At 43.8% G+C, this 24,999-nt stretch overlaps 1 protein-coding gene across 1 annotated transcript in view; it reads right to left on the bottom strand.

The window, feature by feature from the left end:
* Window positions 1–3,722: 3,722 nt before the first annotated feature.
* The window catches only part of NKAIN1 (sodium/potassium transporting ATPase interacting 1), a 111,292-nt gene continuing 90,015 nt past the window's right edge, over window positions 3,723–24,999 (bottom strand). Inside the window, exons 2-7 of the mRNA XM_031962379.1 lie at window positions 14,261–14,398; window positions 13,008–13,088; window positions 10,322–10,519; window positions 5,706–5,766; window positions 5,154–5,235; window positions 3,723–4,229 (exon numbers count right to left, since the gene is read on the bottom strand). Coding sequence (XP_031818239.1) covers window positions 4,220–4,229; window positions 5,154–5,235; window positions 5,706–5,766; window positions 10,322–10,519; window positions 13,008–13,088; window positions 14,261–14,398 — 570 coding nt within the window. The 3' untranslated portion in view covers window positions 3,723–4,219. The remainder of the gene's footprint in view (window positions 4,230–5,153; window positions 5,236–5,705; window positions 5,767–10,321; window positions 10,520–13,007; window positions 13,089–14,260; window positions 14,399–24,999) is intronic.

Raw genomic sequence — 24,999 nt, 5'->3', positions numbered from 1 at the left:
TTCACCTTTTTCTGGACATGGCCAATGTAGAAACACGTTTTGCTTACTATACATGTTTGTAATAGGAATTTTGTTCTTTTATTCTTGTTTGGAGGAGGCAGAGATTCAGGGGGAGGGAGAAAAGGCAGATATTTGTTGATTTTAAAAATACTTTAAAAATAAACAAGTTCCAATTTGGTCTCAGACACTAGTTGTGTGACTGTGCAAACCTTATTGTGTGCCTCAGTTTCCTTATCTCTAAAATGCTAGCACTTACCGTCCCAGGGTTTCTATGAGGATATTTATATAAGCATTCTAGAAATGGTAGCTATTATTTAATGTTTCTTCAATTTGATCCTCACCTGGCTTCATAGCCTTCTTTCCAACTCCTCCACAAAAGAATGATGTCCATGTATCTTTATCCTTGCCTAAATGGGCTGTGTACATTACAGCCTCCTTCACTGCTGACTCCCTCTCCCTCCTTGAAATATCTTCTGTCCTTCAATCCTATTCATCCTTCAAGATTCAGATCAAGGGCCATATTGTACTTGAGAAAAGAGTCAGACTATCATATTAAAATACACACAGGATTTGGTCTTAGACATTCTGTAAATCTGTAAGAAAGTGGGTGACTGACTGCTTTAGGGATCTGTGGGGATTCATGTCTCAGTTTCCTCATCTGTAAAATGAATTTGGACTATGTGGTGTCTGAGATCTGTGATCCCATGAATTCTGGGATTCTCAGATTGACAAAAAGGGAATCTTGGTCACAGCTATCAAAATGCCTGCATGTATTGCACATATCCTGGTCACAGGACAACTTGTTTGGCCCGTAATTGTCAGGCATTGGTTCCTGACTAGTCCTGGCTGTTCCCTAATGGCCAGCTTGTCCACTGTCTTATTAATTTCAATCTTTTTGGTTCTGGGTCCCCGGTTTTTGTCATCATGTCTGGATAACAGTTCAATGCTACCAAGTAGAATTCTTGCTGGTTGCTGGCCTCAGGGAGGGGGACAGAGATGTTAAACAACTCTCATGTTGTTTTAATCATGTCTGACTCTGTGTGATCCCATTTGGAGTTTTCTTGGCAAAGATACCGGAGTGGTTTTCCATTTTCTTCTCCAGCTCATTTTACAGATAAAAAAACCATGAGGCAAATAGGGTTAAGCGACTTGCCCAGGACCACAGAGCTAGTGTCTGAGGTAAAATGTGAACTCAGGTTTTCCTGGCTCCAGGCTTCCTGGAGCTCTATCCTCTCTGCCAACTGTCAGTTCCCACTTAGTTGGTGTTCAGTAAATGCTTGTTGCTCATGACCCAGCTTGTGGGCCTGGTTCCTGGGAGAGAATGGGACCCCACAAGAGCAGCCCAACTCCAAGTCCCATTCTCTTGGCCATTCAGGCCCCACATTCCCAATCGCTAGGAGTCTTCCCTGTCAGATCTTCATTGATCCATGGGGTATATACTCCCTTCTGCTTAGCCCACTCCTCCCATCCTGTCTTTTATTCCTTGGGCTGGAATGTGAGAAGTTCTAATCTGGTCAATTAGGATATGTGAGGAAAAGAAAGAGAAAACACCATTTTTAATCAACCCATCTGCACAGAAACCAAGGGAGCACCTTTGGGGAGAAGGCAGGCGGTTGGGGGAGTATAGTGTCGTTCTGGCCCAAATTAGAAAAGAAAGCAATTCACTTTACAAAGACTGTCTTAAAAAATCAAAAGGCTTCAAAGCACCAGTGGCTAAACCTGTTGAGTAAAAAGAAGGGAGTTGGGTGGGAAGGGGGTGAGGAGAAAATCAGCTTGGGGATGATGGGGGCTGAGAGGAGATGCAGAGGAAAGTTCTGGACCTAGACGGAGAATAGAACAAAAACCTAGGGATGTGTGGGGGAACCAACCTGGGCAAGGGAAAGTGGTTGAGAAAGTATGTTTGGAAGCATTTGGCCCAGGGGGTAGAAGAGACAAGAGGAGGGTAAGAAGCTGGGCCAGCCCAGGCCCAGGAGGGAGCCAATCTGAAGGGAAAAGCTTGCTCCTTCTTTGTTCCCCGGGCTGGCCAGAGGGCTAGAGGCAGGGACTGAGATTGCCATGAGTTCCAGTCCTAGGAAGGAGGCTTGAGAGGGGTAAGTCAAAGGAACTGGAACCCAAGCAGGAAAAAAAGAAAGACTATTGCTAAATTCTGGTTTAGAGGCTCAATGGGACTGATCCAGCTATTGGGATGCTTTGCTCCTAGTGGTCATCTGAGAGGCCAAATGAACATCAAAAGCCAAGATGAGACTCAGTTCCTCTTCTTCTTGGGATAACCTGTGTCCTACAAGGTAACCCCTTGCCCAAGTGTCCCCCTGTACCTCCTCTCCCGAGAGGTAATCTGCCCAAATCCTTTCAGTGTGCCATACAGACCAACACCAGGAAACAAGAATGGTCCCTTCTTTAGATGAGAAGATGGAACACCAAAGACTGAGCCAGACGTCCAAAGCATCTCATCCAGCACTTAGCCCTGGTAGTACTGCTCCTACCAAGATAAGTTAATTCAGCTGGGTAACTGCGCCGTGCCCCTACGAAGGGAAGGAGGCAACAAGGCATCTCCCACCAGTATCTTTCCCAATCAAAGGAGACAACAGGTTTCTCCAGAGAAGCGGTGGGTACTCTGCCCTTCCAAATATCCTGGTCCCTCCTGCAGCATCCTCACTCCTTCCTTCTTTACATGTCACAGAAGTGAAATCTATGTCAGATTTGGGTGGCCTCCAAACTCCCCAGTGCCTTGGGTTCCTGAGTTCCAAGGGGGTTTGATAGGCCCTGCAGAAAAGAGGGGTCACCCGGAAAGATTTGTGTGTGTGTGTGTGTGTGTGTGTGTGTGTGTGTGAGAGAGAGAGAGAGAGAGATGTTAATTGGCATTGATATTTCTTACTTTCTTCCAGAGCTGTCATAGCATCCAGCCCTCTGTCTGAGGAATCTTTTCCTAATCATCCTAGAGGGTGTGGTAACCTGAAGGGGTCTGTCAAAGACAAGAGGATGCAAGATAGCATGTGTGTGTGTGTGTGTGTGTGTGTGTGTGTGAGAGAGAGAGAGAGAGAGAGAGACAGACAGACAGACAGAGACAGAGATAGAGAGAGATAGTGAGTGTGTGTGTGAAAGACAGAGAGAGAGAGAGAGAGAGAGAGAGAGAGAGTTGAGGAGGGTCCTCTGGGTCAGGAGGTTTGTGGGAACGGGAAAGAGGACAAAAGAAGGCTCTGATGAGAAAAATGGGCCAGACAGGAAAGGAATCGCTGTGGCTGGCCCAGGTCAAGGAAACCTTTTCTTTCCTTTCTGGAAGGGAGGGGAAAGAATCCCCTAGAAGAAGAACACTGCTCTCCCTCCAATCGCTGGCCCCTGGCCATTTTATCCCAACACCGAGAATTGCTCTATTGCTTTGACAGAGATTGGTGGGTGGCAGGCAGCGTGTGGAGAGTGTAAGTGTAGGGGCTGGGTGGGTGCTGTGGGGGAGGCCATGGGGAAGGTGGAGGCTCTGTACCTGAGTGGTGGTGATGGGAGAGATAAAGCTAAGCGAGACGGGGCTCTGTGAGGGAGGGACGCGGAAGCAGTGTCTGTGGGACTCTGAACGGGTGGGTGCCGGGTCACTGGGGAGCACGGAGAGCCCAAGGTCTGGATGGCCCCTGTTGGAGGGGAGGGAGGGAGGATGGAGTTCCTGGGAGGGGAGTGAACGGGAGTCTTCACACGGTACTGTCTGACTCTGGGGTCCCTTTGACAATCTGCCCTCCTGGAAGCTGGGCGCCCCGCAACGGAAAGAAGGGGGGGGGTTCCACTGTGGGGGGAGGGGCTCCTCAGTGGAAGGGGCTGCAATTGCCACGTAAGGGAAGGGGGCGGGTAGGATCAGAAAAGGGCGGTACAGGCTCAGTACCAGAGCTAAGTTTAAAAAAAAAACCAAACCATACAAATCCCACGAGTCCCTTCCCTTCCCTCCCCCCCAGTTCCCGGGACTAAGCCCGAGCCCTGCCAGCGGCTCAGGGCCCCGCGCCGCCCCCAGGTCCGGTCGGGGCCGTGTCCTCGCTGGCCGGCAGGGGCGCTCCTGTCCGCAGCTCCGTGGGTGGCCGCCCCGCAGCGGGGGCGCTGGGCCCGGGCCCGGAGGAGAGCGCGGCCGGCCTGGACGCGCCGCGGGAGGGCCGGGCGACCGAGGAAGGCGGCTCCGCGGCGGCACAGTCAAGTCCAGAGGGCGGGGTCCGGTGTCCAGCGCCGGGAAGGGCCGGGGCGGGGGCTACCCCGATCTGGGAAACAAGCAGGAGAGTTGGCTGCAGAGGAAGCCGGCCGGGACCCTGGCAGGGGGGCCCAGGCCGCCCCGCCCCCGGCCCTTCCCAGCCCCCGTGCCCAGCTCCCGTGCCCAGCCCCAGCCCCGAAACCCCGCCGCCGGCTCCTGGCCCTGCCCTGGCGCTGCTGCACTGGCCAAGCTCCCTCCCGGGGTCGTGCCCGTCCCTGCCCGGGTCCCGCCTGGCCCCCAGCCCCGCTGTCCGGCAGGGGCTCCCTCCTGGCGCGGAGAGCCCCGAGGCACGGACTTTGCAAGCACAGGAGTCCATGGGCTCGGGTTCTCCGCCTTTGATATGGGTTAGATCCCGGGCTTTGGCAGTCTGGACAAATCTCAGAACCAGGCTTTGAAAAGCATAAAGTAAAATAGAATACCAAAGGAAATCAATATTAATGATCGTTTTAAAAAACAAACTAACATTGTAAAGTTTGCCAAGCACTTTGCAAATATCTCATTTTATCCTCACCAAAGCCACGGGGCTTAATTATTTTCTCCGTTGCACAGATGAGGAAACTGAGTCAGACAGGTTGCACAACTACTAAGAGTCTGAGGGCCAAATCTGAACGCAGACCCCGGGGCCAGCATTCTATCTACTGAGTTACCTGGCTTGCTTAAGTTAAGGACCCTGATCAATCTAAATCCTTCATTTTATTATTTCTTTTCCTGTAATTACATTTCCACTTGTTTTACAGAGGGGGAAACTGAGACCAAGGAAAGAGAAGTCACTAGCACAAGGTGCTAATTAACAGAGAAGAGTTCAAACTCAGGTCCTCTGGTACCCAGTCCCGCACTCCCTCCACGTACCATGCTGCCAGGTCCGGCCCTGTGTCCATCCTACCCCCAACTGTGCCCCCCTTGCCTTATTGCCTCGACCACCCCAGGGACTTACGTGTACAGAGGCTGCAGCTGTAAGTGTGATGTCTTCTGAGGGGCCTGGTAACCATAGGAATCAAATCCTCCAATGAAATCAACTGTTGAGAGAAGGACATCAGGGCTGTTCAGAAGAGGCAAAGCTATGATCCGGAAGAGGACCGGGGACAGGGGCAAGAGCTACAGTGATACTGGAAGGTGGGGGGACAGGCCAAGGGAAAATGAAGGGGTACAGAGGCAGGTAGTGCCCTGAGGGGCCTGAGCAAAGGATGGGGGTGGTGGTGGAAAGGATTGTTTCCAGATGAGGCCTGGACAGGGCCTAGGAGTTGGGCCTACAGGGTTGGGTTCCTCAGCCCCAGAAGACTCATTTCCTCTGGGAGACAAAGGCTATGGGCCACAGCTGGGCAGAGACCCTGGGATATAGAAGCAGGATTCCCTCCCTCCTTCCTTGCTTCAGTCCCAAGGTTGCTAGGGCCTTCCTTTGCTTCCTTTGCCCAGGCCTGGAGGAACCCCATGGGCCAGCAGGCCAGCTGGGTAACCCCAGGTACAGGAAACTAGGTCTGCTACTTACAGCTGTCCTCTTCCTCCAGGAACACTTTGCTGACATAGCAGGCGTACACAAAGCCAAAGAGCTGGAGGGAAATGGAAGATGGGCAGTCAGTGACTCAAGGTGGGGGGAACCCGGCCCCCCCCAATTCACTCTTTGCTTGAGCAGAGTTAAGGGATTCTCATTCCCCACCCACCCCCTTAACTTGGTAGAGGCCAGGACTCCTGAGCTGCTAGTGCCAACAAATTCATCATCCTGTGGCCAATTTCTTTATTCTCAGGACTTAGCTGAGCTGGAGTTAGACATAAAGTCCATTACTGTAGGTCTGGATTCAGAGCCTCCTTAGCCTGGTACATCAACCGTCAGAATTAAGGTTTTTCTGGCAGAGCCTTTGAGAACCCAGGATTTCTTCCAGGCCAGAGTGAAACATCCATCAGAGGTGGCCCCAACTGTAAGCTCATTAATGTGGGTATTATTTCCAAGGGTCCTTCCAGGGGTCACCTTGTAACCCCTCCTTCAGGACTCAACCATGCTCTCCCAGAGATCTTGCACAAAGGACAATCATGGTAATCATAGGAGGAATTTGCATGATGTCTTAGGTTTGCTCCAAGACTGTTAACTACAGAACTGGAATTCAATTTTGTAGGTGTGATCTTACCAGCAAAATCACAGTTTCTGCCAAAAAATTATCATCAAGGGTTGGCAAAGCACCTTATATACATATACTCTCTCACTTAAGCCTCATTACAGGTGGCACAGTGGATAGAGTGGTGGGATCAGAGTCAGGAAAATGGGACTTCAAATCTAGCCTTGGATCCTTATCAGTTGTGTGATCCTGGGCAAGTGATTTAACCTTGTCTACCTCAGTTTCCTCAATTGTAAAACAGGACAATAACTGTACCTATCTCAAATCGTTGTAAGGATCAAATGAGATATGCTTTAGGATAATGCCTGGCACATAGTAGGTGTATATGCTTTTCTCCTGCCCAATTGTTATTCAATGGTGTCACTCTTTCTGGCTATTTTGGAGTTTTCTTTTCTTTTCTTTTTTTATTAAAGCTTTTTATTTTCAAAACATATGCATGGATAATTTTTCAACATTAACCTTTGCAAAACCTTGTGTTTATTTTGGAGTTTTCTTGACAAAGATACTGGAGCAGTTTGCCATTTCCTTCATGGGTTCATTTTACAAATGAAGAAACTGAGGCAAACAGTTAAATGATTTGCCCAGAGTCACACAACTAGTAAGTGTCAGAGGCTGGATTCCAAGTCTTCCTGATTCCGAGCCTGGTGTGCTTTCCACCGTGCTTCCCCTCTTCCCTTCCCTACTACCCTCGGAAATGGGTGCTAAACATGAGAGGAAGCATGGGAGAGTGGATAGATTCTTGATTTGGTCTGGAAGACCTGGATTCCTATACCATCTCTAACAGAGCAAATTGTGTGAACCTAATCAAGTCACCGAATCTCTCTGTCTGCTCATTTATAAGAGGACACTAGTTCTACATGGCGTTTAGGTCCCTTCCAGCGCCAAATGATCTGATATACTTTGGTGGGTAGAGCTGTTTCACGCTGGGGATTTCACCAGTCAGCCACTATACATATGGCATCTCCCTGTGGCGATACAGAGGGTGAGTTGGGCTTAATTTAATTGAGCTTAATTTCCTGAACTCTGGTTTTCCTCATCTGTAAAATAAAGGAGGGGTAGATGACTTTCACTGTTCCCTCCTTCATGAGTTCTATCTAAATTAATCCTCTAATGATTCAGCAGCAGCTTTTCTATATAGCTTTGAGTGGGGCTGAGAAAGTGAGTGATCTGTCATTGGTCAGATTTATCCTTTATAACTGTCAGAGGAAGCTGCCCATCTTGCTTCATGTATTATTATACATATCTTATAGATGAGGTGATTAAACTGAAGCCACAGAAATTGCTTATGGTCACCCATTATTAAATATTGCAAATAGGATTTGAACTAATAGTTTTTTGACTCCAAGTCAATCTAATATGCTAAGGAGATCTTCCTCTAGGTTTTTGAACATTTTATGGGTACCAGTATAGCACTATCCATCTCCCCCCCTTTTTTTTTTCATGAGGCAATTGGGATTAAGTGACATGCCCAGGATCACACAGCTAGTGAATGTTAAGTGTCTGAGGTCAAATTTGAACTATTCACTACATCAACTAGCTGCCCTTAATATATACTTCTTGAAAAAGGTGCTCTCATCCTCATTCTTATCATTAAATCCTCACCAACCTGTATGACTGAGATAGGAAAGGGACTATTATTTCTATTTGATCGATGACCCTGAGTGCCAAAAACAATGGTGCATCTTCTTGTCCAAAGTCACAGAGAAAGTCAGGGTCAGCATTGGGACTAAAGGTCTCTTCAGATCAAAATAAATGTGATTTTCCTTGAATTAATTTATTAGCTCACTCTGAACAAAACAATGATCCAAGACAATTCTGAAGGATTCATGATGAAATATACTATCTTCCTCCAGACATAAAACTGATGAATTGAGTATATATTGAAATATACTCTTTTCTCTTTATTTTCTTGCCTTTTTTTGGCAACATGACTAATATGGAAATATGCTTGGCATGATTTCCCATGTAGAATTGATGTCATGTTGCCTACCTTCAATGGATGGGGGAAGAGATGAAGGGAAAGAGAATTTGTAATTAATTTTTTAATTGTTAAAAATAAATTTTAAAAAATAATCTGTTCTATGTAGATGACTCACAGATTTATTTATCTAGTTCTATTTTCTCCCTCTGAGTTTCAGTTCAGCATCACTAACTGCCTCATTCTCATGTGATTTTTGTTCTGGATGGGCCAGTCTAGGCCTTATCTTGTTTAGTTCCAGTTCTCCTCTGAACTTCCCATGCCATTTCCATGCTAGGCTGCCTTCCAAATTCTCTCTTCCCACACTTTTTCAACTCTCCTCTTTCTATCTTCCCCATTTAGAACATAAGCTCCTTGAGGGCAGGGACTAATTTCCTTTCTTGCATTTGTATCCTCAGCATTTAGTACAGGGTCGGGAGCACAGTAAGTGCTAAATAAATACTTTATTTATCTATCATCTTTCTATGAACTCTTCTTGCCTTAGTTTCTTCAACTGTAAAAATAATAATAATAGTTTAGAAGGTAGAACCAGATAAATAAAAAATAATAATAACAAATATTGTGAGGATCAACTGAGATATTTGTAAGAAGTGCTTGGTACATAGTAAGTACTATTTAAGTGCCTATTTCCTTTCCTTCATCCATTCATCTTTCTTCTATCCAGCCACTATCTATCTATCTATCTATCATCTATATCTCAAACTCGATACCCCAGAAATGTCTCCAACTCAACATGTCCAGTTTGTTTCCCTCAAAACCCATCCCTTTCTAAATTTCCCTATTTTTATCAAAGACCACCATTATTTTAGTCTTCCATTTAAGGGTGTGACTTCGACATTATTTCACTCTCCCTTATCCCACAAATTCATTCAGTTGCCAAATCTTGTCATTTCTCACTCCAAAACTCTTTTCACATCTGACCTCTTCTTTCTAGTCACACAGTCACCTCTTTAGTTCTAGCTCACATCTGAAGTAATTGAAACATCCTCTTTCTCAGTCCCCCTGCCTCATACTTTTCTATCCTCCATTCAACGTCCCCAGTGGTTTTCCCTAAGTACAGATCAGACCATATTGCATTCCCTCACTCTACCCCAACTCAACAAACACTAGTGATTTCTTATTGCTTCTAGGGAAACAAATCCTTCTGGCTTTTGAAACCCTTCAATGGGGCTCCAACATGCCTTTGCAGACTCATTCTACAATACCTGTTTGTTTATTTATTTGATTTATTATAGCTTTTTATTTACAAAACATATGATGGGTAATTTTTCAACACTGACCCTTGCAAAACCTTCTGTTCCATCTTTTCCCCTCCTCCCCTCCACCCCCTCCCCTAGATGGCAGGTAGTCCAATACTTGTTAAATATAATACCTGTTTTCTTGTACGTTATGAGCTAGTCCAAACTAGACTTCTCCCTATTCCTCACACACAGTTTTTCATCTTCTTTCTCCTTCTGTGGGTACTAGCCATTTCTCATGCTTGGAAGCATCCCCTTCTTAAACTCTGTCTCAAAGAATCTCTCACTTTCCTCAGAGTATAACTAAAGCCTCGCCTTCTTCATAATGCTTTTTCCTTATCCTCTAACCCTGTTCCATCTGTTCCACCTGTTAAATTACTTCTTCTGCAAGAATTTATATATGCCCATCTTGTTTCCCTGACAGAACCTTAGTAAGGTTCTTGGGAGTAGGAATTGTTTCATTTATGTTTTTGTATCACTATCTTCTTGTATACTTCCTGGCAGATGGTGATGCTTAAATAATTCTTGTTGATTGCTTGATTGTATCAGGCTACCTACCTGGGAGGGAAAGCCTTAAGGCTTCTTTTAGCTGGCTGCCCTCCTTGCAGGGGTAGAGGAACAGCATGATTTTGTTCTGAGATCTAGGAATGACTGGAGTCTTGCTCCAGGAGGTTGAGACAGAAGACAGAGTATTCTAGCTTTTAGACCACAAAAGTCTACCACCAGGGAGGGGAAAGGTGCTCAGGGGAAGGCTTGTGGGGGCTGCCAGGTAACTCACTGCCAAGAAGATCTGAAGGGCGCTGCTGAGCACCTCAATGTAGGGGTAGTCAAGCAGGCAGCCAGTGACGGTGATGACATGGTGGTCCTCCAGGGCTAAGCGGGAGTTCAGCACAGGTGTCACCAGGCAGCCGGGACCATTCTCCATCCACCAGGAGCGATGCAAGGATGTGTTAAAGGTCATGATGAAGTCTCGGTCCTACAGGGATCAGCATCCAAGAAGTTTAGGTTCTTCCCCTCTCCCTGTACCCCCAACTCCCCTCACTTAGGTCAAGATGGCCCTGGGGGAAGAGAAGAGACCTGAAACTATCCTAGCAAAAGGAAAAGGAAATATGTTTAATTTCTTCCCATCAGTACTTAGGAACAGTAGACTAGGGGTTAGGGCAATCTAAATTTCTTATTTTCTTGGAGACCTCACATTAGAGAGAGGAATCCATGCTGTCTCTTTGCTTCTGCCTCTCAACTAGGGGCTCTGTGGCTTCCCATCACCCCTCAAAAAAAAACCCCTACATCCCCTTTTAAGTGAAAGCAGAAGAACAGAGCCCCTGCAGGACTGGGGACTTAGCATGAAACCTCAGACACTGAGAGAGAAGACCTTTTCCCCATTTCACCCAATCCCCTTATATATTGTCTTCTGTCCATCTGTGCTTGAGCACCGTATGTCCATCCTTAGCTCCCATCTATCTGGAATCACGTGGTGGCCCTGCCCTCCACAGCATAGTCCCCTTCCTCCTCCTCCTCCTCCATTCCCCTCCCACTCCCACAACCATGGGCAAATTTGCATTAAGGGAAAATTGTTTCACACATAGGTCTGTGGAATGGTTCAAAAGTGTAAAGTGAGAACTATCTGGATAATAATGTAAGGTTACACACATTTAATATACATTATCTCTGTCTATCCCTGTAATTTGTTGCAACCAAAAGGCCCTTCCTCTGCCACCTGGCCTCGTTATGTATTACTCCTCCAATAAAATTTGTTCTTCGAGGGCCGAGACTGATTTTACTTTCCTTATTTGCATCTCAAGCATTTAGTACAGTGCTGGGCAATTGAAGCACTTCATTCATTCATTCATTTATCCCTCCCTATAGGTCTCCTTTAGAATCTCTGGTTTCCTTCAAAACTTGGGTCATGTCACTGTATAAGGCTTTCCTTATCTCTCTCTCTCTCTCTTTTCTCTTTTCTCTCTATCTCTCTCTTTCTGTCTCAGTGTCTCTCTCTCTCCTCTCTTTCCTTCACCTCCCTCCCCTTCCCTTATCTCTCCTTTCCCTTTTCTCTCCCCTCCCCTCACTCTGTCAGGTAGCCTTTTCTACTCCATAACTGTTGCATATATCTATTTAAATGTCTCTTCATTAGAGCGTAAGCATCTTGGACTATTTAGGTCTTTCTTTGGGCTTCCCCAAGGCTTGGTTTAGTGTAGTGACTGGCTTATATTAAGTACTTAATAAATCCTTACTGATTGGGCCATAGATAGCTGTCTTGCTTGATGTTTCTCTTAAGTTACATCCTACTCCCCACTTTTATAGCTTTGCAGTGGGCTGTCGATTATGTCTAGCACACTCTGCTTCCCTTTTGGAATCTCTGCCTTCTCCCCCTGCCTCTCCAAACACACCGGGATGTTAAGCTCAAGTTATTTCTTCCTGATTTCTCAGTTTGTTGTATCCATGTTCCCCTGGCCAACTATTGTGTATTTGTTCTGAATCTATTCTGTCCCTTTGTATCTCTATGTGTGTGCTTTATTCCTTTTGCAGAACAGAAGCTTCCTAGGCAGGAACTGTCTCATTTTTGCCGAATCTAGTACCTGGCATGTAGTAAGTGCTTAATAATGATCTTTCATTCATTCTTTCACTCCTTCCCTCCCTCCCTCATTCCCTCATCCAGAATTGATTGATTGCTCTCATTCACAACATCTCTGTAGGATAGGTAGTAGAAGTCTTTTCCATGAGAAAACTGAACCTCAGAGAGAGTAAGTGACTTATCTAAGATGACATAGATTTCATCCTAAAATGACATCCTTTCATCCTAGAAGTGAAGGATTGAAACTATCCTTGTAATCTCACAAGGGACCAGCAGGGGGAAGTGGTGGGCTACGGGTACTCTTTGTTTACTTTTTTTCAGGATAATAGGGATGATCTTGGAGCTGTTTGTTATATGGTCCTGAAGGCATGATGGGGAGTGGAAGGGGAACTGTGAGCGGGATGGCCCAGGAGACAGCAGAGGAGACCCCCTTTAACCTTGTAAGCCAGCTATTCTTGGCTGATTCTCTGTCTCCATCTCTTCTGGGTAGCTAACCCAAGCTCATGGATCCTAACTGGTTTTAGGGGCAGAGCTTTTCCCTAGGGGATATTTGGGCTTCTTAGCTCCAGGACAAGACTGAGGGATGGGCCCTAACAGGAAACACTGCACTAAGAAGGTGGGGAGGCTGAAGAGCTCTCAGACCGTGGGGATAATAACATCTTACCTCTCGGGGTTATTGGGAAGATCAAATTATATCTTTGTAAAGTATTTAGCACAGTGCCTTGCACAGAGTAGGTGCAATATAAATGCTTATTCCCTTCCCTCTTTCCCATCAGGAACAGTGATATAGTTTGGGTTAGAAGCTGTTTGGGATGGAGATGAGCAAGAGAAGACCAGGCTGGCCCTGTTTAAGGTTTCTCCAACTGCTGTTTCCAAGTTAGGGGGCACTTACCTGAGACAAGTGCCCAACTTCCAGGTAGAAGCAGATGATGAATGCATTCCAGCCGACCCAGAGCACAAGCCAGCCTGCGTACTGGGGAGAGAAGAGAGGGACAGGCAGTTGGGCAAGGGTGGTTCATAGTGGGGTCTATGGGAGGAGGAGCTTGGAGGACCCTCAGAAATCATGACAGGGGAGCAGGGAGCATAGAAGGTATTAGGAGGCCATTGGGGCATATCTGTAAGGGGGATCTGGGATGAGCAGGCTTGACTGGAAACCCTGGAGGTTCCCTCTGCACAACCTCTCCTCTAAGTTCCCACTGCTCTGGCCTCTCAGTTTACCTCTTAACCCTGACTGGATCAGCCTATAAACCCTTCTGGCCTGATTCACATCACTGTAACTAAAGCCATCCATTAATAACATAAATAACACCCAAGTGAAGCGACAATGTTTGGAGGGATGAGTTCTGGAAGAGAAAGGTCTGGGTTGGATGATTCCTGGGAAAAACTGCAGCATCTGAGATCATACAGATCCCAGGTATAGCCACCTTTGGGAAATAACATTCTGCCAGAAGGTGAGAGTGAGGGAGGTGAATGGCGGGAGGGACAAGGTGGGTTATTCAATTCTGGGGTTGATTCATTTATTTGACTAGCACTTATTAAGTGCTTACTGTAAACCAGACACTGTATTAGAAACTGAGCATGCAAAAAAAAAAAAAAAAAAAAAAAAAAAAAAAAAAAAAAAAAAAAAAAAGAAAGAAAGAAAGAAAAGAAAAAAGATCCAAGTCCTACTCTTAGGGGGCTTAATGTTTTATTGAAGAGAAGAAGCTTCTCCACTGGATCATGCTGCTATATACGAACACCATTTTATGCATTTGATTTTGCCAGGCTGCTATTCTGGAAAAATTCTCATTTTTCTGCAGGTAATTCTATGAGTTGTCACCAGAGCTGTGGATACCCTGGGTTTGGACTGTTATAATCCAATTTGGCTAAACTTTCCCACGTATGTATGTGTGTATGCATGCATATATGCTTGTATACAGGTAGTGTCTGGAAGCAGTTGTTGGAAACAAAAGGCTGAAGCTCATTTATCGCAGCCTTCTCATAGTGGATGAAACTCTTCCTTCTCCTGGACTTTGTTACCATGGGGCTCTTCTTCCCTTTCCTCCTCTTCACTGGGTCCTGAAGGCTACAGAGAGACTTGCTCAGGATCACACAGCTATTAAATGCTTGAGGTGAGATTCAAAGCTAGATACTCCTGACTCCTACCATGATGAGATATCTGGATCGGTACTGCACGGTCCCAAAGATGCCCAGGATGACCGCCATGATGTGGAGGAAGTTGGCCAGGATGGGAGCCCACTGGTAACCCAGGAAGTCAAAGACCTGTCGCTCCAGGGCTGCTACCTGAGGGCAAGAAAAGAGAGAAAAAGCTGAGGATCCAGTTATCCCTCCTGAGCCTCCTAGTAGAAAAGAAATGCAAGTTACTCAGTCTGACATTAAAGGCTCTCCAGAATCTGGCACCCACTGAGCTATCCAGAGCTTTCTGGGCTACTAAAAAGTGCTCTTAGCTATTTCTGGCCCCCTATATTTCATCTGTTCTTTGTCCTCACCTCCAGGACCGTCAATCCCTACACAGTTTAATTACACTCTCCTCTGTGGGTTTTCCTACTGCTGCTCTCTCTTGGCTCCTCTCTTACCTAAGATCCCTCGGTTTCCTTTGCTGATTTTTCATTCCTGTTTGCCCTCTAACTGTTCATGTCCCATAAGTGTTTCTCCTGGGCCTGCTTTTATCACTTATCTCCCTTGGTGATCTAAATAGCTCCCCTGGATTTACTTATCATCTCTATGCAGATGATTCCCAGACCTGCACATGTAGCCCCAGTCTCTCTTAGGTACTGGATGTTCAAAAGTAGGTATCCCAGAGGCATTTCTCAAACTCGATTCCAAAACAGAACTCGTTATCTTCCCCTCCCCCCGGTCCCCCACTCCACTCAAACACCCCCATCTTCCAGACTTTCCTAGTACCAGAAAGGGTAACCACCATCCTCCCAGTCTATTAGATTTATAAGCTCTGTGTTTTCATTGATTCCTCACTCTCACTCCACTTATCCAATCAATTACCAAATCTCGTCCTTTCTAACTTACAATATTTCTTGTAAATATGCTTTTTTCGCCCTTCACACATCTCACACCCTGGTTTAGCCCCTCATCGCTACTTCCCATCCTGTAGTCTTGCCTCGACTATTTCTATCTGTAGTCTATGCACTCTTTCCACTCCAATAAACACCTCACACAGTTGTCAAAGTGATTTTTACTAAAATTAGGTGGATCCACATACATTTCTTTTCCTTCCCTGTAACCTTCACTCAATAAACTCCAGTGGCTCCCTATTGTCTCCAGGATCAAATAAGAAAACCTCAATTTGGCATTTAAGGCTTTTTATAACTTGGTCCTATCCTGCCTTTCCCAGTCCACTCACACTTAACTTTCTTCCACATACACTATGGACCAATGATAGTAAGGTTTCCCTACTTGATTTTCTCACACTACATGTCACTTCTCCAAGTTTTTGCCTCACTGGTGCCCTATGTCTGGAATGCTCCTTATCAATCTTACCTCTTGACTTACCAGTCCCCTTAGTCACTTAAACCTTCCTGTCTTGGGTGACTGCTACTTCCTTTATATCTTTTCTGTATCTATTTATTTACATGTTGCCCCCCAAATTAAAATGTAAGTTCCTCGAGGATAGGAAATAGTATTTTTTCTTTTTTTTCCAATAGTATTTTATTTTTCAAATACAGGTAAAGTTAGTTTTCAACATTTATTTTTGTAAAACTTAAGTGTTTAAATTTTTTCCCTCCTTCCCTTATCTTCCCCTTTCCCAAGACAGCAAGCAATCTGATGTAGGTTAAATATGTGCAATCCTTTTAAACATATTTCCATATTTGTCATATTGTGCAAGAAAAATCATGCCAAAAGGAAAAAAAACACAAGAAAGAAAAAACAAACAATAAAAAGGTGAAAATACTATGCTTTGATCCACATTCAATGTCCATGTTTCTCTTACCGGAGATGATTGGCATTGGGAAATGTTTTTCTATTTTGCTTTTCTTGATACCCTTAGTACTTAGCACAGTGCCTGACATATATATGTTATTGTTGTTGAGTCATGGTGGGCTCTTCCCCATGTAGGGTTGTCTTGACAAAGATGCTAAAGTGGTTTGTCTTTTCCTATTCCAGCTCATTTTACAGATGAAAAAACTGAGGGAAACAGAGTTAAGTGACTTGCCCAGGGTCACACAGCTAGGAAGTGTCTGACCAGGTCCAGTGTTTGGTACATTGTATCACCCAGTTGCCTAGCACATATCATGAATGCTTAACAGGTGCTTGTTGATTGATTTCTCTCTCATTTCCATGCTATATCTTCCTGTCTAGAATTTACTTGTGGCTCTCAGAGATTGGGGATAAATTATGTTTGTGAACCATCCACCTATTGCTGGTCCTGGCACTAAGATGGAAAAATCACTCTGATCCTAAGGAAGCTGTAGAGAAGTCAAGAATTAGCTCCTGGGAGTCAGGGACAGAGCCTGCTCCTGCCATCAGTCCAATTTCCTGCCTCTATTTACTGATCTAAAGAAAAATGCCACATGGGTAGGAGGGCCAGAGGTCAGGGGTCAAGATAGAGTGGGTCCCAATCTACTATCCCAACCTGATCCTTTTCTGCTCTCCCAAACTCTCTCTCTCTTTTGCCCTTAGGATTATGGATTTTAGAGTGACAAGAGACTACTGGTGGTTATCTAAGCCAATCTCTTCACTTTACAGAGGAAGAAACTGAGGTTCTAAGAGCAGAAATGACAAACAAGGTCATAGAGGTGGCAAATGGCAAGATTTGAACCCAAGTCCTTTGACTCCAGATCCAGAGCTTTGACTTCCCTTTCTTCCTTCTCGTTCTCTGATTTTCTTGGGATGGGATAAAGATCTAAACCATGGACCCCAAGAATCTCAGATTTGGAAAGGGCCATTGAGTCCAAACCCTACCAGAACCAGAATCCACTTCACAACAATGGTCCTCCAGCAGCTCCTGTTTGAAGATCTGTAGGATATGAAGGCGTACCTTCAAGAGAACTTAACTTTGACCCTTCAACTCCTTATTATGGTACCATATTTCCTGCTGGGGCTTTTTCTCAACACTAAACATCATCCAATTCCTTTGGATAATCCTCTGATAACAGGGTCTCCACTCCCTTGGCATAGTAGCCCTTTCCCTGGATGTACTCCAGTTGGCTAATATGCTCCCTAAAAAAGGAAGAAAGAAAGAAAAAAAGAAAGAAAGAAAGAAAGAAAGAGAAAGAAAGAAAGAAAGAGAAAAAAGAAAGAAAGAAAGAGAAAGAAAGAAAAAAAGAAAGAAAGAAAAAAAAGAAAGAAAGAAAGAGAAAGAAAGAAAGAAAGAAAAAGAAAAGAACAGAAAGATATATGTTGCCCCCAGAACACCCCCAGAGACAGAAAGCTGTTAACGTCTGCAGACAATCCACTCCATCACATGGTTAGACAGCCATTACAAAGTGTTTCCTCTAATGGAGGCAGGGAGGAGGCAGGGACTGGAGATATTGGACAATCTGGCTTCCCCAAAGCCCTGCTTATTCTCTCACACGAGAGCTGGACGATGAGGGCAATAAGGCAACAAACATTCACTAACTCAGGTACTCCTGACACCATAGTTCCACTGTCCAATCTAGTTGCCCCACACCTGTCTGAGTTGTGTCTTCAAAAGCGTTAACAATCCCTGCCTTACTTCCCTCTCACACTGTGAGAATCAATAATTATAGCGAGCATTTATGGAAAGCTTGAAGATTTGCAAAGCATTTGACATATATTTGATCCTCACAACAACCCTGGGAGGTGGATGCTATTATTATAGCAATGGGATAATTGAGGCAGAGAAGTCAAGCTAGTCAATACAGAGTGATTAAATGCCTACTAGGTGCCAGGCACTGTGCTAGGCTAAGGGATATAAAGGCAGAAGATGCCCTCTGATATTAAGGAGTCCCAGGTCAAGTGACTTACTTTAGACCATATGGCTGGTAAATGTTTGAGGTAGGATTTATACTCAGGTTTTCTTAAGTTGTATTCTAAGCACTCTCTCCACTGCCCCAAGACAGTTGGGAAAGTCCAGAGAAAAGCCATCTCAGGTCGTGATTGTCACTGCGGGGACCAGGTGCTGGTGGATCCTTCAGCTCCAGGACTCTGGTTTGGTCACTTAATCAAGAAGAGGCCACCCGTCTCCCACCCCAGAGATCAGAAGGAAGTCAGCTTTACCTCAATCCTGAGCCTCCCACTGCTCCAAGCCTCCACCTTTCCCCTTCCAAAGCAGTACCTCAGGTCAGTCAAGAGACCTCTGTCTAGTGATCCCTCTCCTGGGCTGTCCCCTCACCCCATTTTCTTTAAAGGTCCAAGCTAAACTGGCTCCCCCAATTCCTGATTGTATTTGGTAGCTCAGGGGCTGAGGAGAAGGGGTTGCCGTAGGGACCCGTAACCCCCTTCCCTCAATCTCACCACCCCTAGGCAAGTCTGCTTCTTCCAGGAGGATGCTCTTCTGTGTCTGGACACTCACCCAGAGGTTGGAGAAAGGGAGGTTGCTGAATGATGCAGGGGGGCCCCTGGGAGGAGGGATGGGGGAGGAAATGGGCCCGTGGGCTGGGCTTAGGTTGCAGCCACTCAGTCCTGGATCCATCACTAAGTTCCCACAGTCTCTTATACCCACATCTCTGCCAACCAAGTGCTATTTTCGTGGTCAAAGGGCCAACAACTCAGTTCTCCTTGCTGCTTCTCACAGTACCCGGATGACTTCTTGCTGACCCTCCCTCCCTCCTGCCTCCTGCTATATACTCAGCACCTGAGGAATTGGATCCTCATGGAATTATGGAGAGGATTATGCTAGGACCTGCCAAGCAGCTAGCCTCCCTCTCCAGCCAGGTGTATTCACTGTGCTACTTTTGCCTATGGACTATAAGCTGCCCATATCCTGCCTGTGGTTGGTGCCTCCACAGGAAATATATCAGAAGTTCCTTGCCAGACCTTAAAAATAGCTAATAAAAGAAGTGGTGTTTGGTGTGTGGTTTCCAAATCCCTTTACACCACAGCAGGTAGGTGCTATTAGTCTTTCCATTTTCGAGTTACCTGAGGTTCAGAAAGGTTAAGCACCTGGAATCCAACAGCTATTAAGTTTCTGAGGCAGGATTTGAATCCAAGTCTTCCTGACTATCCAGCACACCACCCAGTTTTCTCTGAAAAATCACCTATGAAAAGTAGGTCAATAAGCACTTATTAAGTGCCTACTAGACACTTTGCTAAGTGCTGGGTTCAGAGTCTTGCCTCTGCCTTGTTCTAGCTTTTATTAAGAATATACAGGTTCCCATTACCTCAAATTCCCAATCCCTTTATTTTTGCCCACTTGCATTTTTGATTTCCTTCACAGACTAACTGTACAATATTTCAGAGTCCGATTCTTTTTGTACAGCAAAATAACGGTTTGGATGTGTATACTTATTTTGTATTTAATTTATATTCTAATATATTTAACATGTATTGGTCATCCTGCCATCTAGGGGAGGGGTAGGGGGAAAGAGGGGAAAAATTAGAACAAAAGGTTTGGCAATTGTCAATGCTGTAAAATTACCCATGCATATAACTTGTAAATAAAAAGCTATTAAAAAATAAAATAAAAGAAAAAGGAAAAAAAAAGAATATTTAGGTTCCTATTCTCTCTCTTTCCCTCCCTCCCCCTCTTCCTCTCTCCCTCCCCCTTTCCCTTTCTGTGTGTGTGTGTGTTTGTGTGTGTGTGTGTGTTTGTGTGTGTGTGTGTGTGTGTGTGTAAGAGAGAGAGAGAGAGAAAGAGAGAGAGATTGAGAAAAAGAGTGATTGGGAAAAAGAAAGATCAAGAAAAGGAGTGAGAGACATTAAGAGAGAAAGGAGAGAGAAGAGAAAGAGAAAGGAGAGGGGAGAGAGAGTGATTGAGAAAAAGAAAGTGATTGAGAAAGAGAGAGATTGAGAGAGACTGAGAAAAAGAGATTGAGAGAATGAAAAAGACTGAGAGAGTGTTTAAGGAGAGGAAAGAGAGAGAGATTGAGAAAGAAGGTGATTGAGAGTGTGATTGAGAGAGAGAGAGAGATTGAGAGTGTAATTGGGGAAAAAAAAGAGGTTGAAAGAGTGAGAAAAAGACAGATTGAGAAAGAATGAGAATTAGAGTGATTGAGAAAAAGAGAGATTGAGAGAGTGATTGGGAAAAAGAGAGATTACAAGAGAGTGAGAGAGATTGAGAGAGAGTAAGGAGAGGGGAGAGAGAAATTGATTGAGAAAAAAGAGAAAAATTGAGAGAGAGTAAAGAAAGAAAGAGAGGGGAAAAAAAGAGAGGGGGTGGGAGGGAGTTTGAGAGAGTTATTTTAGACTCTTGTTTCTCCATCACTTTTCATAACCAGTAAACTGTCGTCCTGTTTTGAATTCCTCTCCACTCTTAATTCCCATTACTTCCATCTTCATACAAGTGATCATTACTACCTGCCTGGACAATGTTCATTGTTTCCTGCCGGTCTTCCTGTCCTGATCCTTCCTTTATAAACTGTCTGACTCATCTTCCTTGTGTACACATTTGGATATGTCATTCTCTCCTCAAAGGATTCATTGTTTCCCTGTCTGTGGGATAAAGTTCAAACATCTTAGCCTGAAAGAATCAGTTTTTAGGTATAGTTCCCCAATCTAATATGTACTTGAAAAATTATTTTGTCTACAACCCAGCCAACCTAATCTGAAGACCTCCAGGGAGGAGAATTTCATTGCCTCCTGAAGTAACCCATTCCCCTTGATGACCACTTTCATTGTTAGAAGGCTTTTCTGGACATCAAGCTTCAGTTGGACTCTGTATAACTTACATGCTCTTTGTTCTTAATTCCATTCCCTTGGACTAAAGAGACAAAATTTAACTCCTTTTCCATCTGATGACCTTATTCCATTCCCTTGGACTAAAGAGACAAAATTTAACTCCTTTTCCATCTGATGACCTTATTCCATTCCCTTGGACTAAAGAGACAAAATTTAACTCCTTTTCTATCTGATGACCTTTCAGATTCTTAAAGGCAGCCCTCATGATGGACACAGAATTGGGTCTTGACTTGAATTCAAATCCAGTCAGACACAGTTATATGCCCATAAGTAAGATATTTAATTTCTGCCTGCCTCAGTTTGCTCAATTGTAAAATCGGGATAGTAATAGCACCTTCCTCATAGGGTTACTATGAGGATCAAATGAGATAAAAATTGTAAAATTCTTAGCACATAGTAGGTACTTAATAATTGTTTCCTTCCCTCCTCCAGGCTAACCAATGCCAGTTCCTTCAACTGATACACAAATAGTATGAACTTCTCCATCTTGGTGTCTCTCCTCTGGGCACTATCAATGTCTTTCTTAAAGGAGTGCCACAAGTAAATACAATAATCTTCCTAACATCTGGAAGCTGTATTTCCTTAAAAAAATTTTTTTCATTATCCTAACCTTGAAATACACAAATTAACACCAGCATTGTCATATGCAAAGAAGAAAAAAGGACTGCAAATCAAACTACGAATATCCATTATAAACCATTTGCCCTTGGTAGTGGTGGGAGGAAACATATAATAAATGCAACATGTACTACTTGTCTATGTCCCTCTTTGAACCTCCTGCTGTTCATTTCTGTGGGGGGGTTTATGTGCTTCAGTGACTCTTCTCTTTCTCTTCTTTTAAAAACATCATTATCACTCTTTCCCCTGTCAACCCTCCCCCCCAACACTTTCCTCCAATCCAAAAAGCTCCCCCAAGACAAAAAAGGCAAAACATCACTCCCTGGTGACAAATAAAGTCAAGCAAAACAAATCCACTCAATGGCCATGTCTGAATATGTATGTTTCATCCAGCATCTTGAGTCTATCAGTTCTCTGTCTGGTGGTAGAAAGCATTCAGCTATCTATGTGAGCTCATATAAATCTTTCTCTCTCTCTCTCTTCTATAAATCCTGCCTCAGATACTTCCTTGCTATGCGATGCTAGGGAATGACTTAAACTGTCTGCCTCATTTTCCTCAACTGTTTAAAAAAAAAAGGTGATGAGGAGATAATAATAACTCATAGAATTGTCTTGAAGATCACATGACATAATATTTATAAATGACATAATATTTATATTTACCATTATAAATATCCAAATTAATTAATTTGTAAAGGACATATGAAGAAAGATACTATCTTCATCCAGAAAAGGAACTGATAACTAGAAGAATGTATGGACTCATTTTACATCTATATCTATTTGTTTCTAAAGATTGCCATTTCTCGGGCAGAAGTGAAAAAAGAAAAAAAAAAAAAGAAATGTACGTAATAACTTTATTATATATTTAAAAGGAATAGCAAGTTGTATATAAAATACTTGCATTTTTATGTGCAATCATCTTTTTATTACATTATATTATGGAAAATTATAAATGTGAAAATAAGTATTTGATACAGTGTTTAGAACATAATAGGTGCTTAATAAATGCTTATTTCCTTTCCTTCTTTGAATGGAGGTAAAATAATAGTCTCTCTTTTCCATAGGGAAGGTTGTTGTGGAAATAAAATGAGTTTCTACAAAACCATAAAATGCACAAATAAATGCTGCTATTTTTATTGTCACCTGAGATCACACTAACCAATTTTTTTTGGCTGTCATAACATGCTGCTGAGTCATTGAATATGTATGTCCATTAAAATCTTGTGGTCTTTTTTTTTCAGAGAAATAGTCTAATCATGTGTCTCCCATCTTGTACTTGGTGAAATTGATTTTTTGAACCCAAACATAAACTTTACATTTATCTCTATTAAATTTCATCTTAATGGAATTTTATTAGATTTGATTCAAAGTTCTTCCTTGTCAAAGTCCTTTTTGGATTACGCTCTTTTGGGGTTATGAGAAGAATAAGTTGAATGAGACAGAGCTCCTGATTTGAGGCAGTTCACCAGCTATTGGAAATGGGGAGAAAGTAATACCCACACCCACATAGCTATAATACACAATATTTCACAAATTTCCAAGAGAGTTATAAACAAAATACTATGAGCAGTCTCAAGAACACCATCAAGAATATCAGGAAAAGCCTCTTAGAGAAGAATACATTTGAATTAGACCTCCCTGTTGATGCAAGAATCCTTTCTCCAGGTAGCTATATAATGTTTTGCAATTTTCAATGTACTGCATAAATGTTAAATATTATTGTTGTGTTATTATAATTACACAGAGATTGTATGGGGTAGTGTGTAAAAATCAGAAGGTTTGATTTCAAATCCCTGACATATAGGGACTTGGTGACCCTGTGCAAGATACTTAATCTTCAGGCAACCCTTTAAGATGACAAATTGCAGAATTGATCTTGCCTGGTATTAGAGGAAGGTATTTCCTCACCTGGAATTCCTTGCACCAATTAAAATCACACATCCAGTATAATTAATTATTATTTTATTTATTTATTTATTCATTTATTTGTTTTGCTGAGGCAATTGGAGTTAAGTGACTTGCCCAAGGTCATGCAGGTGTTCAGTGTCTGAGGTAAAATTTGAATTCAGGTCCTCCTGACTTCAGGGCTGGTTTTCTATTTACTGCGCTACCTAGCTTCTCCTTATCTTTTAAAATTTTATTATGAAGCATTCTAGAATTCTTTCCAGTTCACAAATAAGGATTATCCTTGCCCTCAGACAAGGAAGTTGAGGTGGGGGGATTGAGAAGGGAAAAGGGTGACTACCAACCTCTGTTTAAACACTTCTAATGAGGAGTCATTTCCTTCCTCTTGGGACAGCCTCATTTTAAATTTGGACTGTTTGAATCATCAGAAAGCTCCTCTTTATATCCAGCCAAAATCTGTCTCTTTATAATTTTCCATCCCCACCCCTCATTGCTCTTAGCCCTCCTGTCCAGAAGCACAAAGAATTAGTCTATTCTTTAATATTTCTCTCTCTAACACCATCCCTCCTCCCTGCCCCACCCTCCTGTGCCAGTCTTTCACCTAACTGAAGCCAGAAACCATGTTCTTTACATCCCTTGATGATAGGACAGGAAGCTCTTCCAAAGGGCTCAGCTCCACTTCTTCCTAGAAATCCCAGAGGAGATCTGGAGAGCAGCTGGTTATTATCTCCCGTGTAATTATCCTTCAAAGACCAGGACTGGAGTGTTTAGAGGATAGGGACCAGGATCGCCTTAGAGGGGAATGACCCCAGCTCTCCTCAAGAAAAGGGCTCTAGCCCCAGTTGACTGGTCTCCATGGTAACACATCTTTCCCCTTCCCCAAGGCTGCCCCTCCCCATCTCTAGTTCTATGGCCTCCAAAGACTCATGGAGTTATTCCTTGGATTAGAAGTTTGAACCCACCCCTCCATCCTGCCCCAGTGAAGGCCCATTCTGTGTTCAGTTTTTGGAAAAGACTTTGGGAGGACGGACTCATAACGAAACATGTTGCCTACCTCCTGATAAAGGGTGACGGACTCAGAATGCAGACTGAGACAATTTTTTTTTTTTTTTGGACATGGACAATAAAAGAATTCGTTTTGCTTGGCTAGGCATATTTGTTTCAAGGGTTTTATTTCTCTTTCTTTTCTAATGTGTGTGTGGGGGTGGAGCTGTGGGAAAGAGAAATGATTTTTGTTCATTGGGAAAAAAAAAGGCAACAAATGAAAACAAAACAAAACAAAAATCCAAAGGACTTCTGACTCAAAAAAGAAGCCAGAGCCGTCTGTGTTCATTAATACTTCACCAACATATTATTGACATAAATCCTGGGTCCATAGCCTCAGGCTGTCATCTTCCCCATGCCCCGCTCCCCACCTCCTTACCCCTTATTGTACTGACAAAGAGAATAAACCTCCCTTCAGCTCATGGCAGCTACAATTGGCTGATAACCTGTGTCTTGGAAGCTTGGCCTTCCCCCCCTCCCATTTTTAGACAGAATCTGGG

This window comes from Sarcophilus harrisii, chromosome 3, assembly GCF_902635505.1.
Source record: "Sarcophilus harrisii chromosome 3, mSarHar1.11, whole genome shotgun sequence".
Classification (NCBI taxonomy): Eukaryota; Metazoa; Chordata; class Mammalia; order Dasyuromorphia; family Dasyuridae; genus Sarcophilus; species Sarcophilus harrisii.
This window is presented reverse-complemented; position numbering and strand designations above follow the sequence as displayed.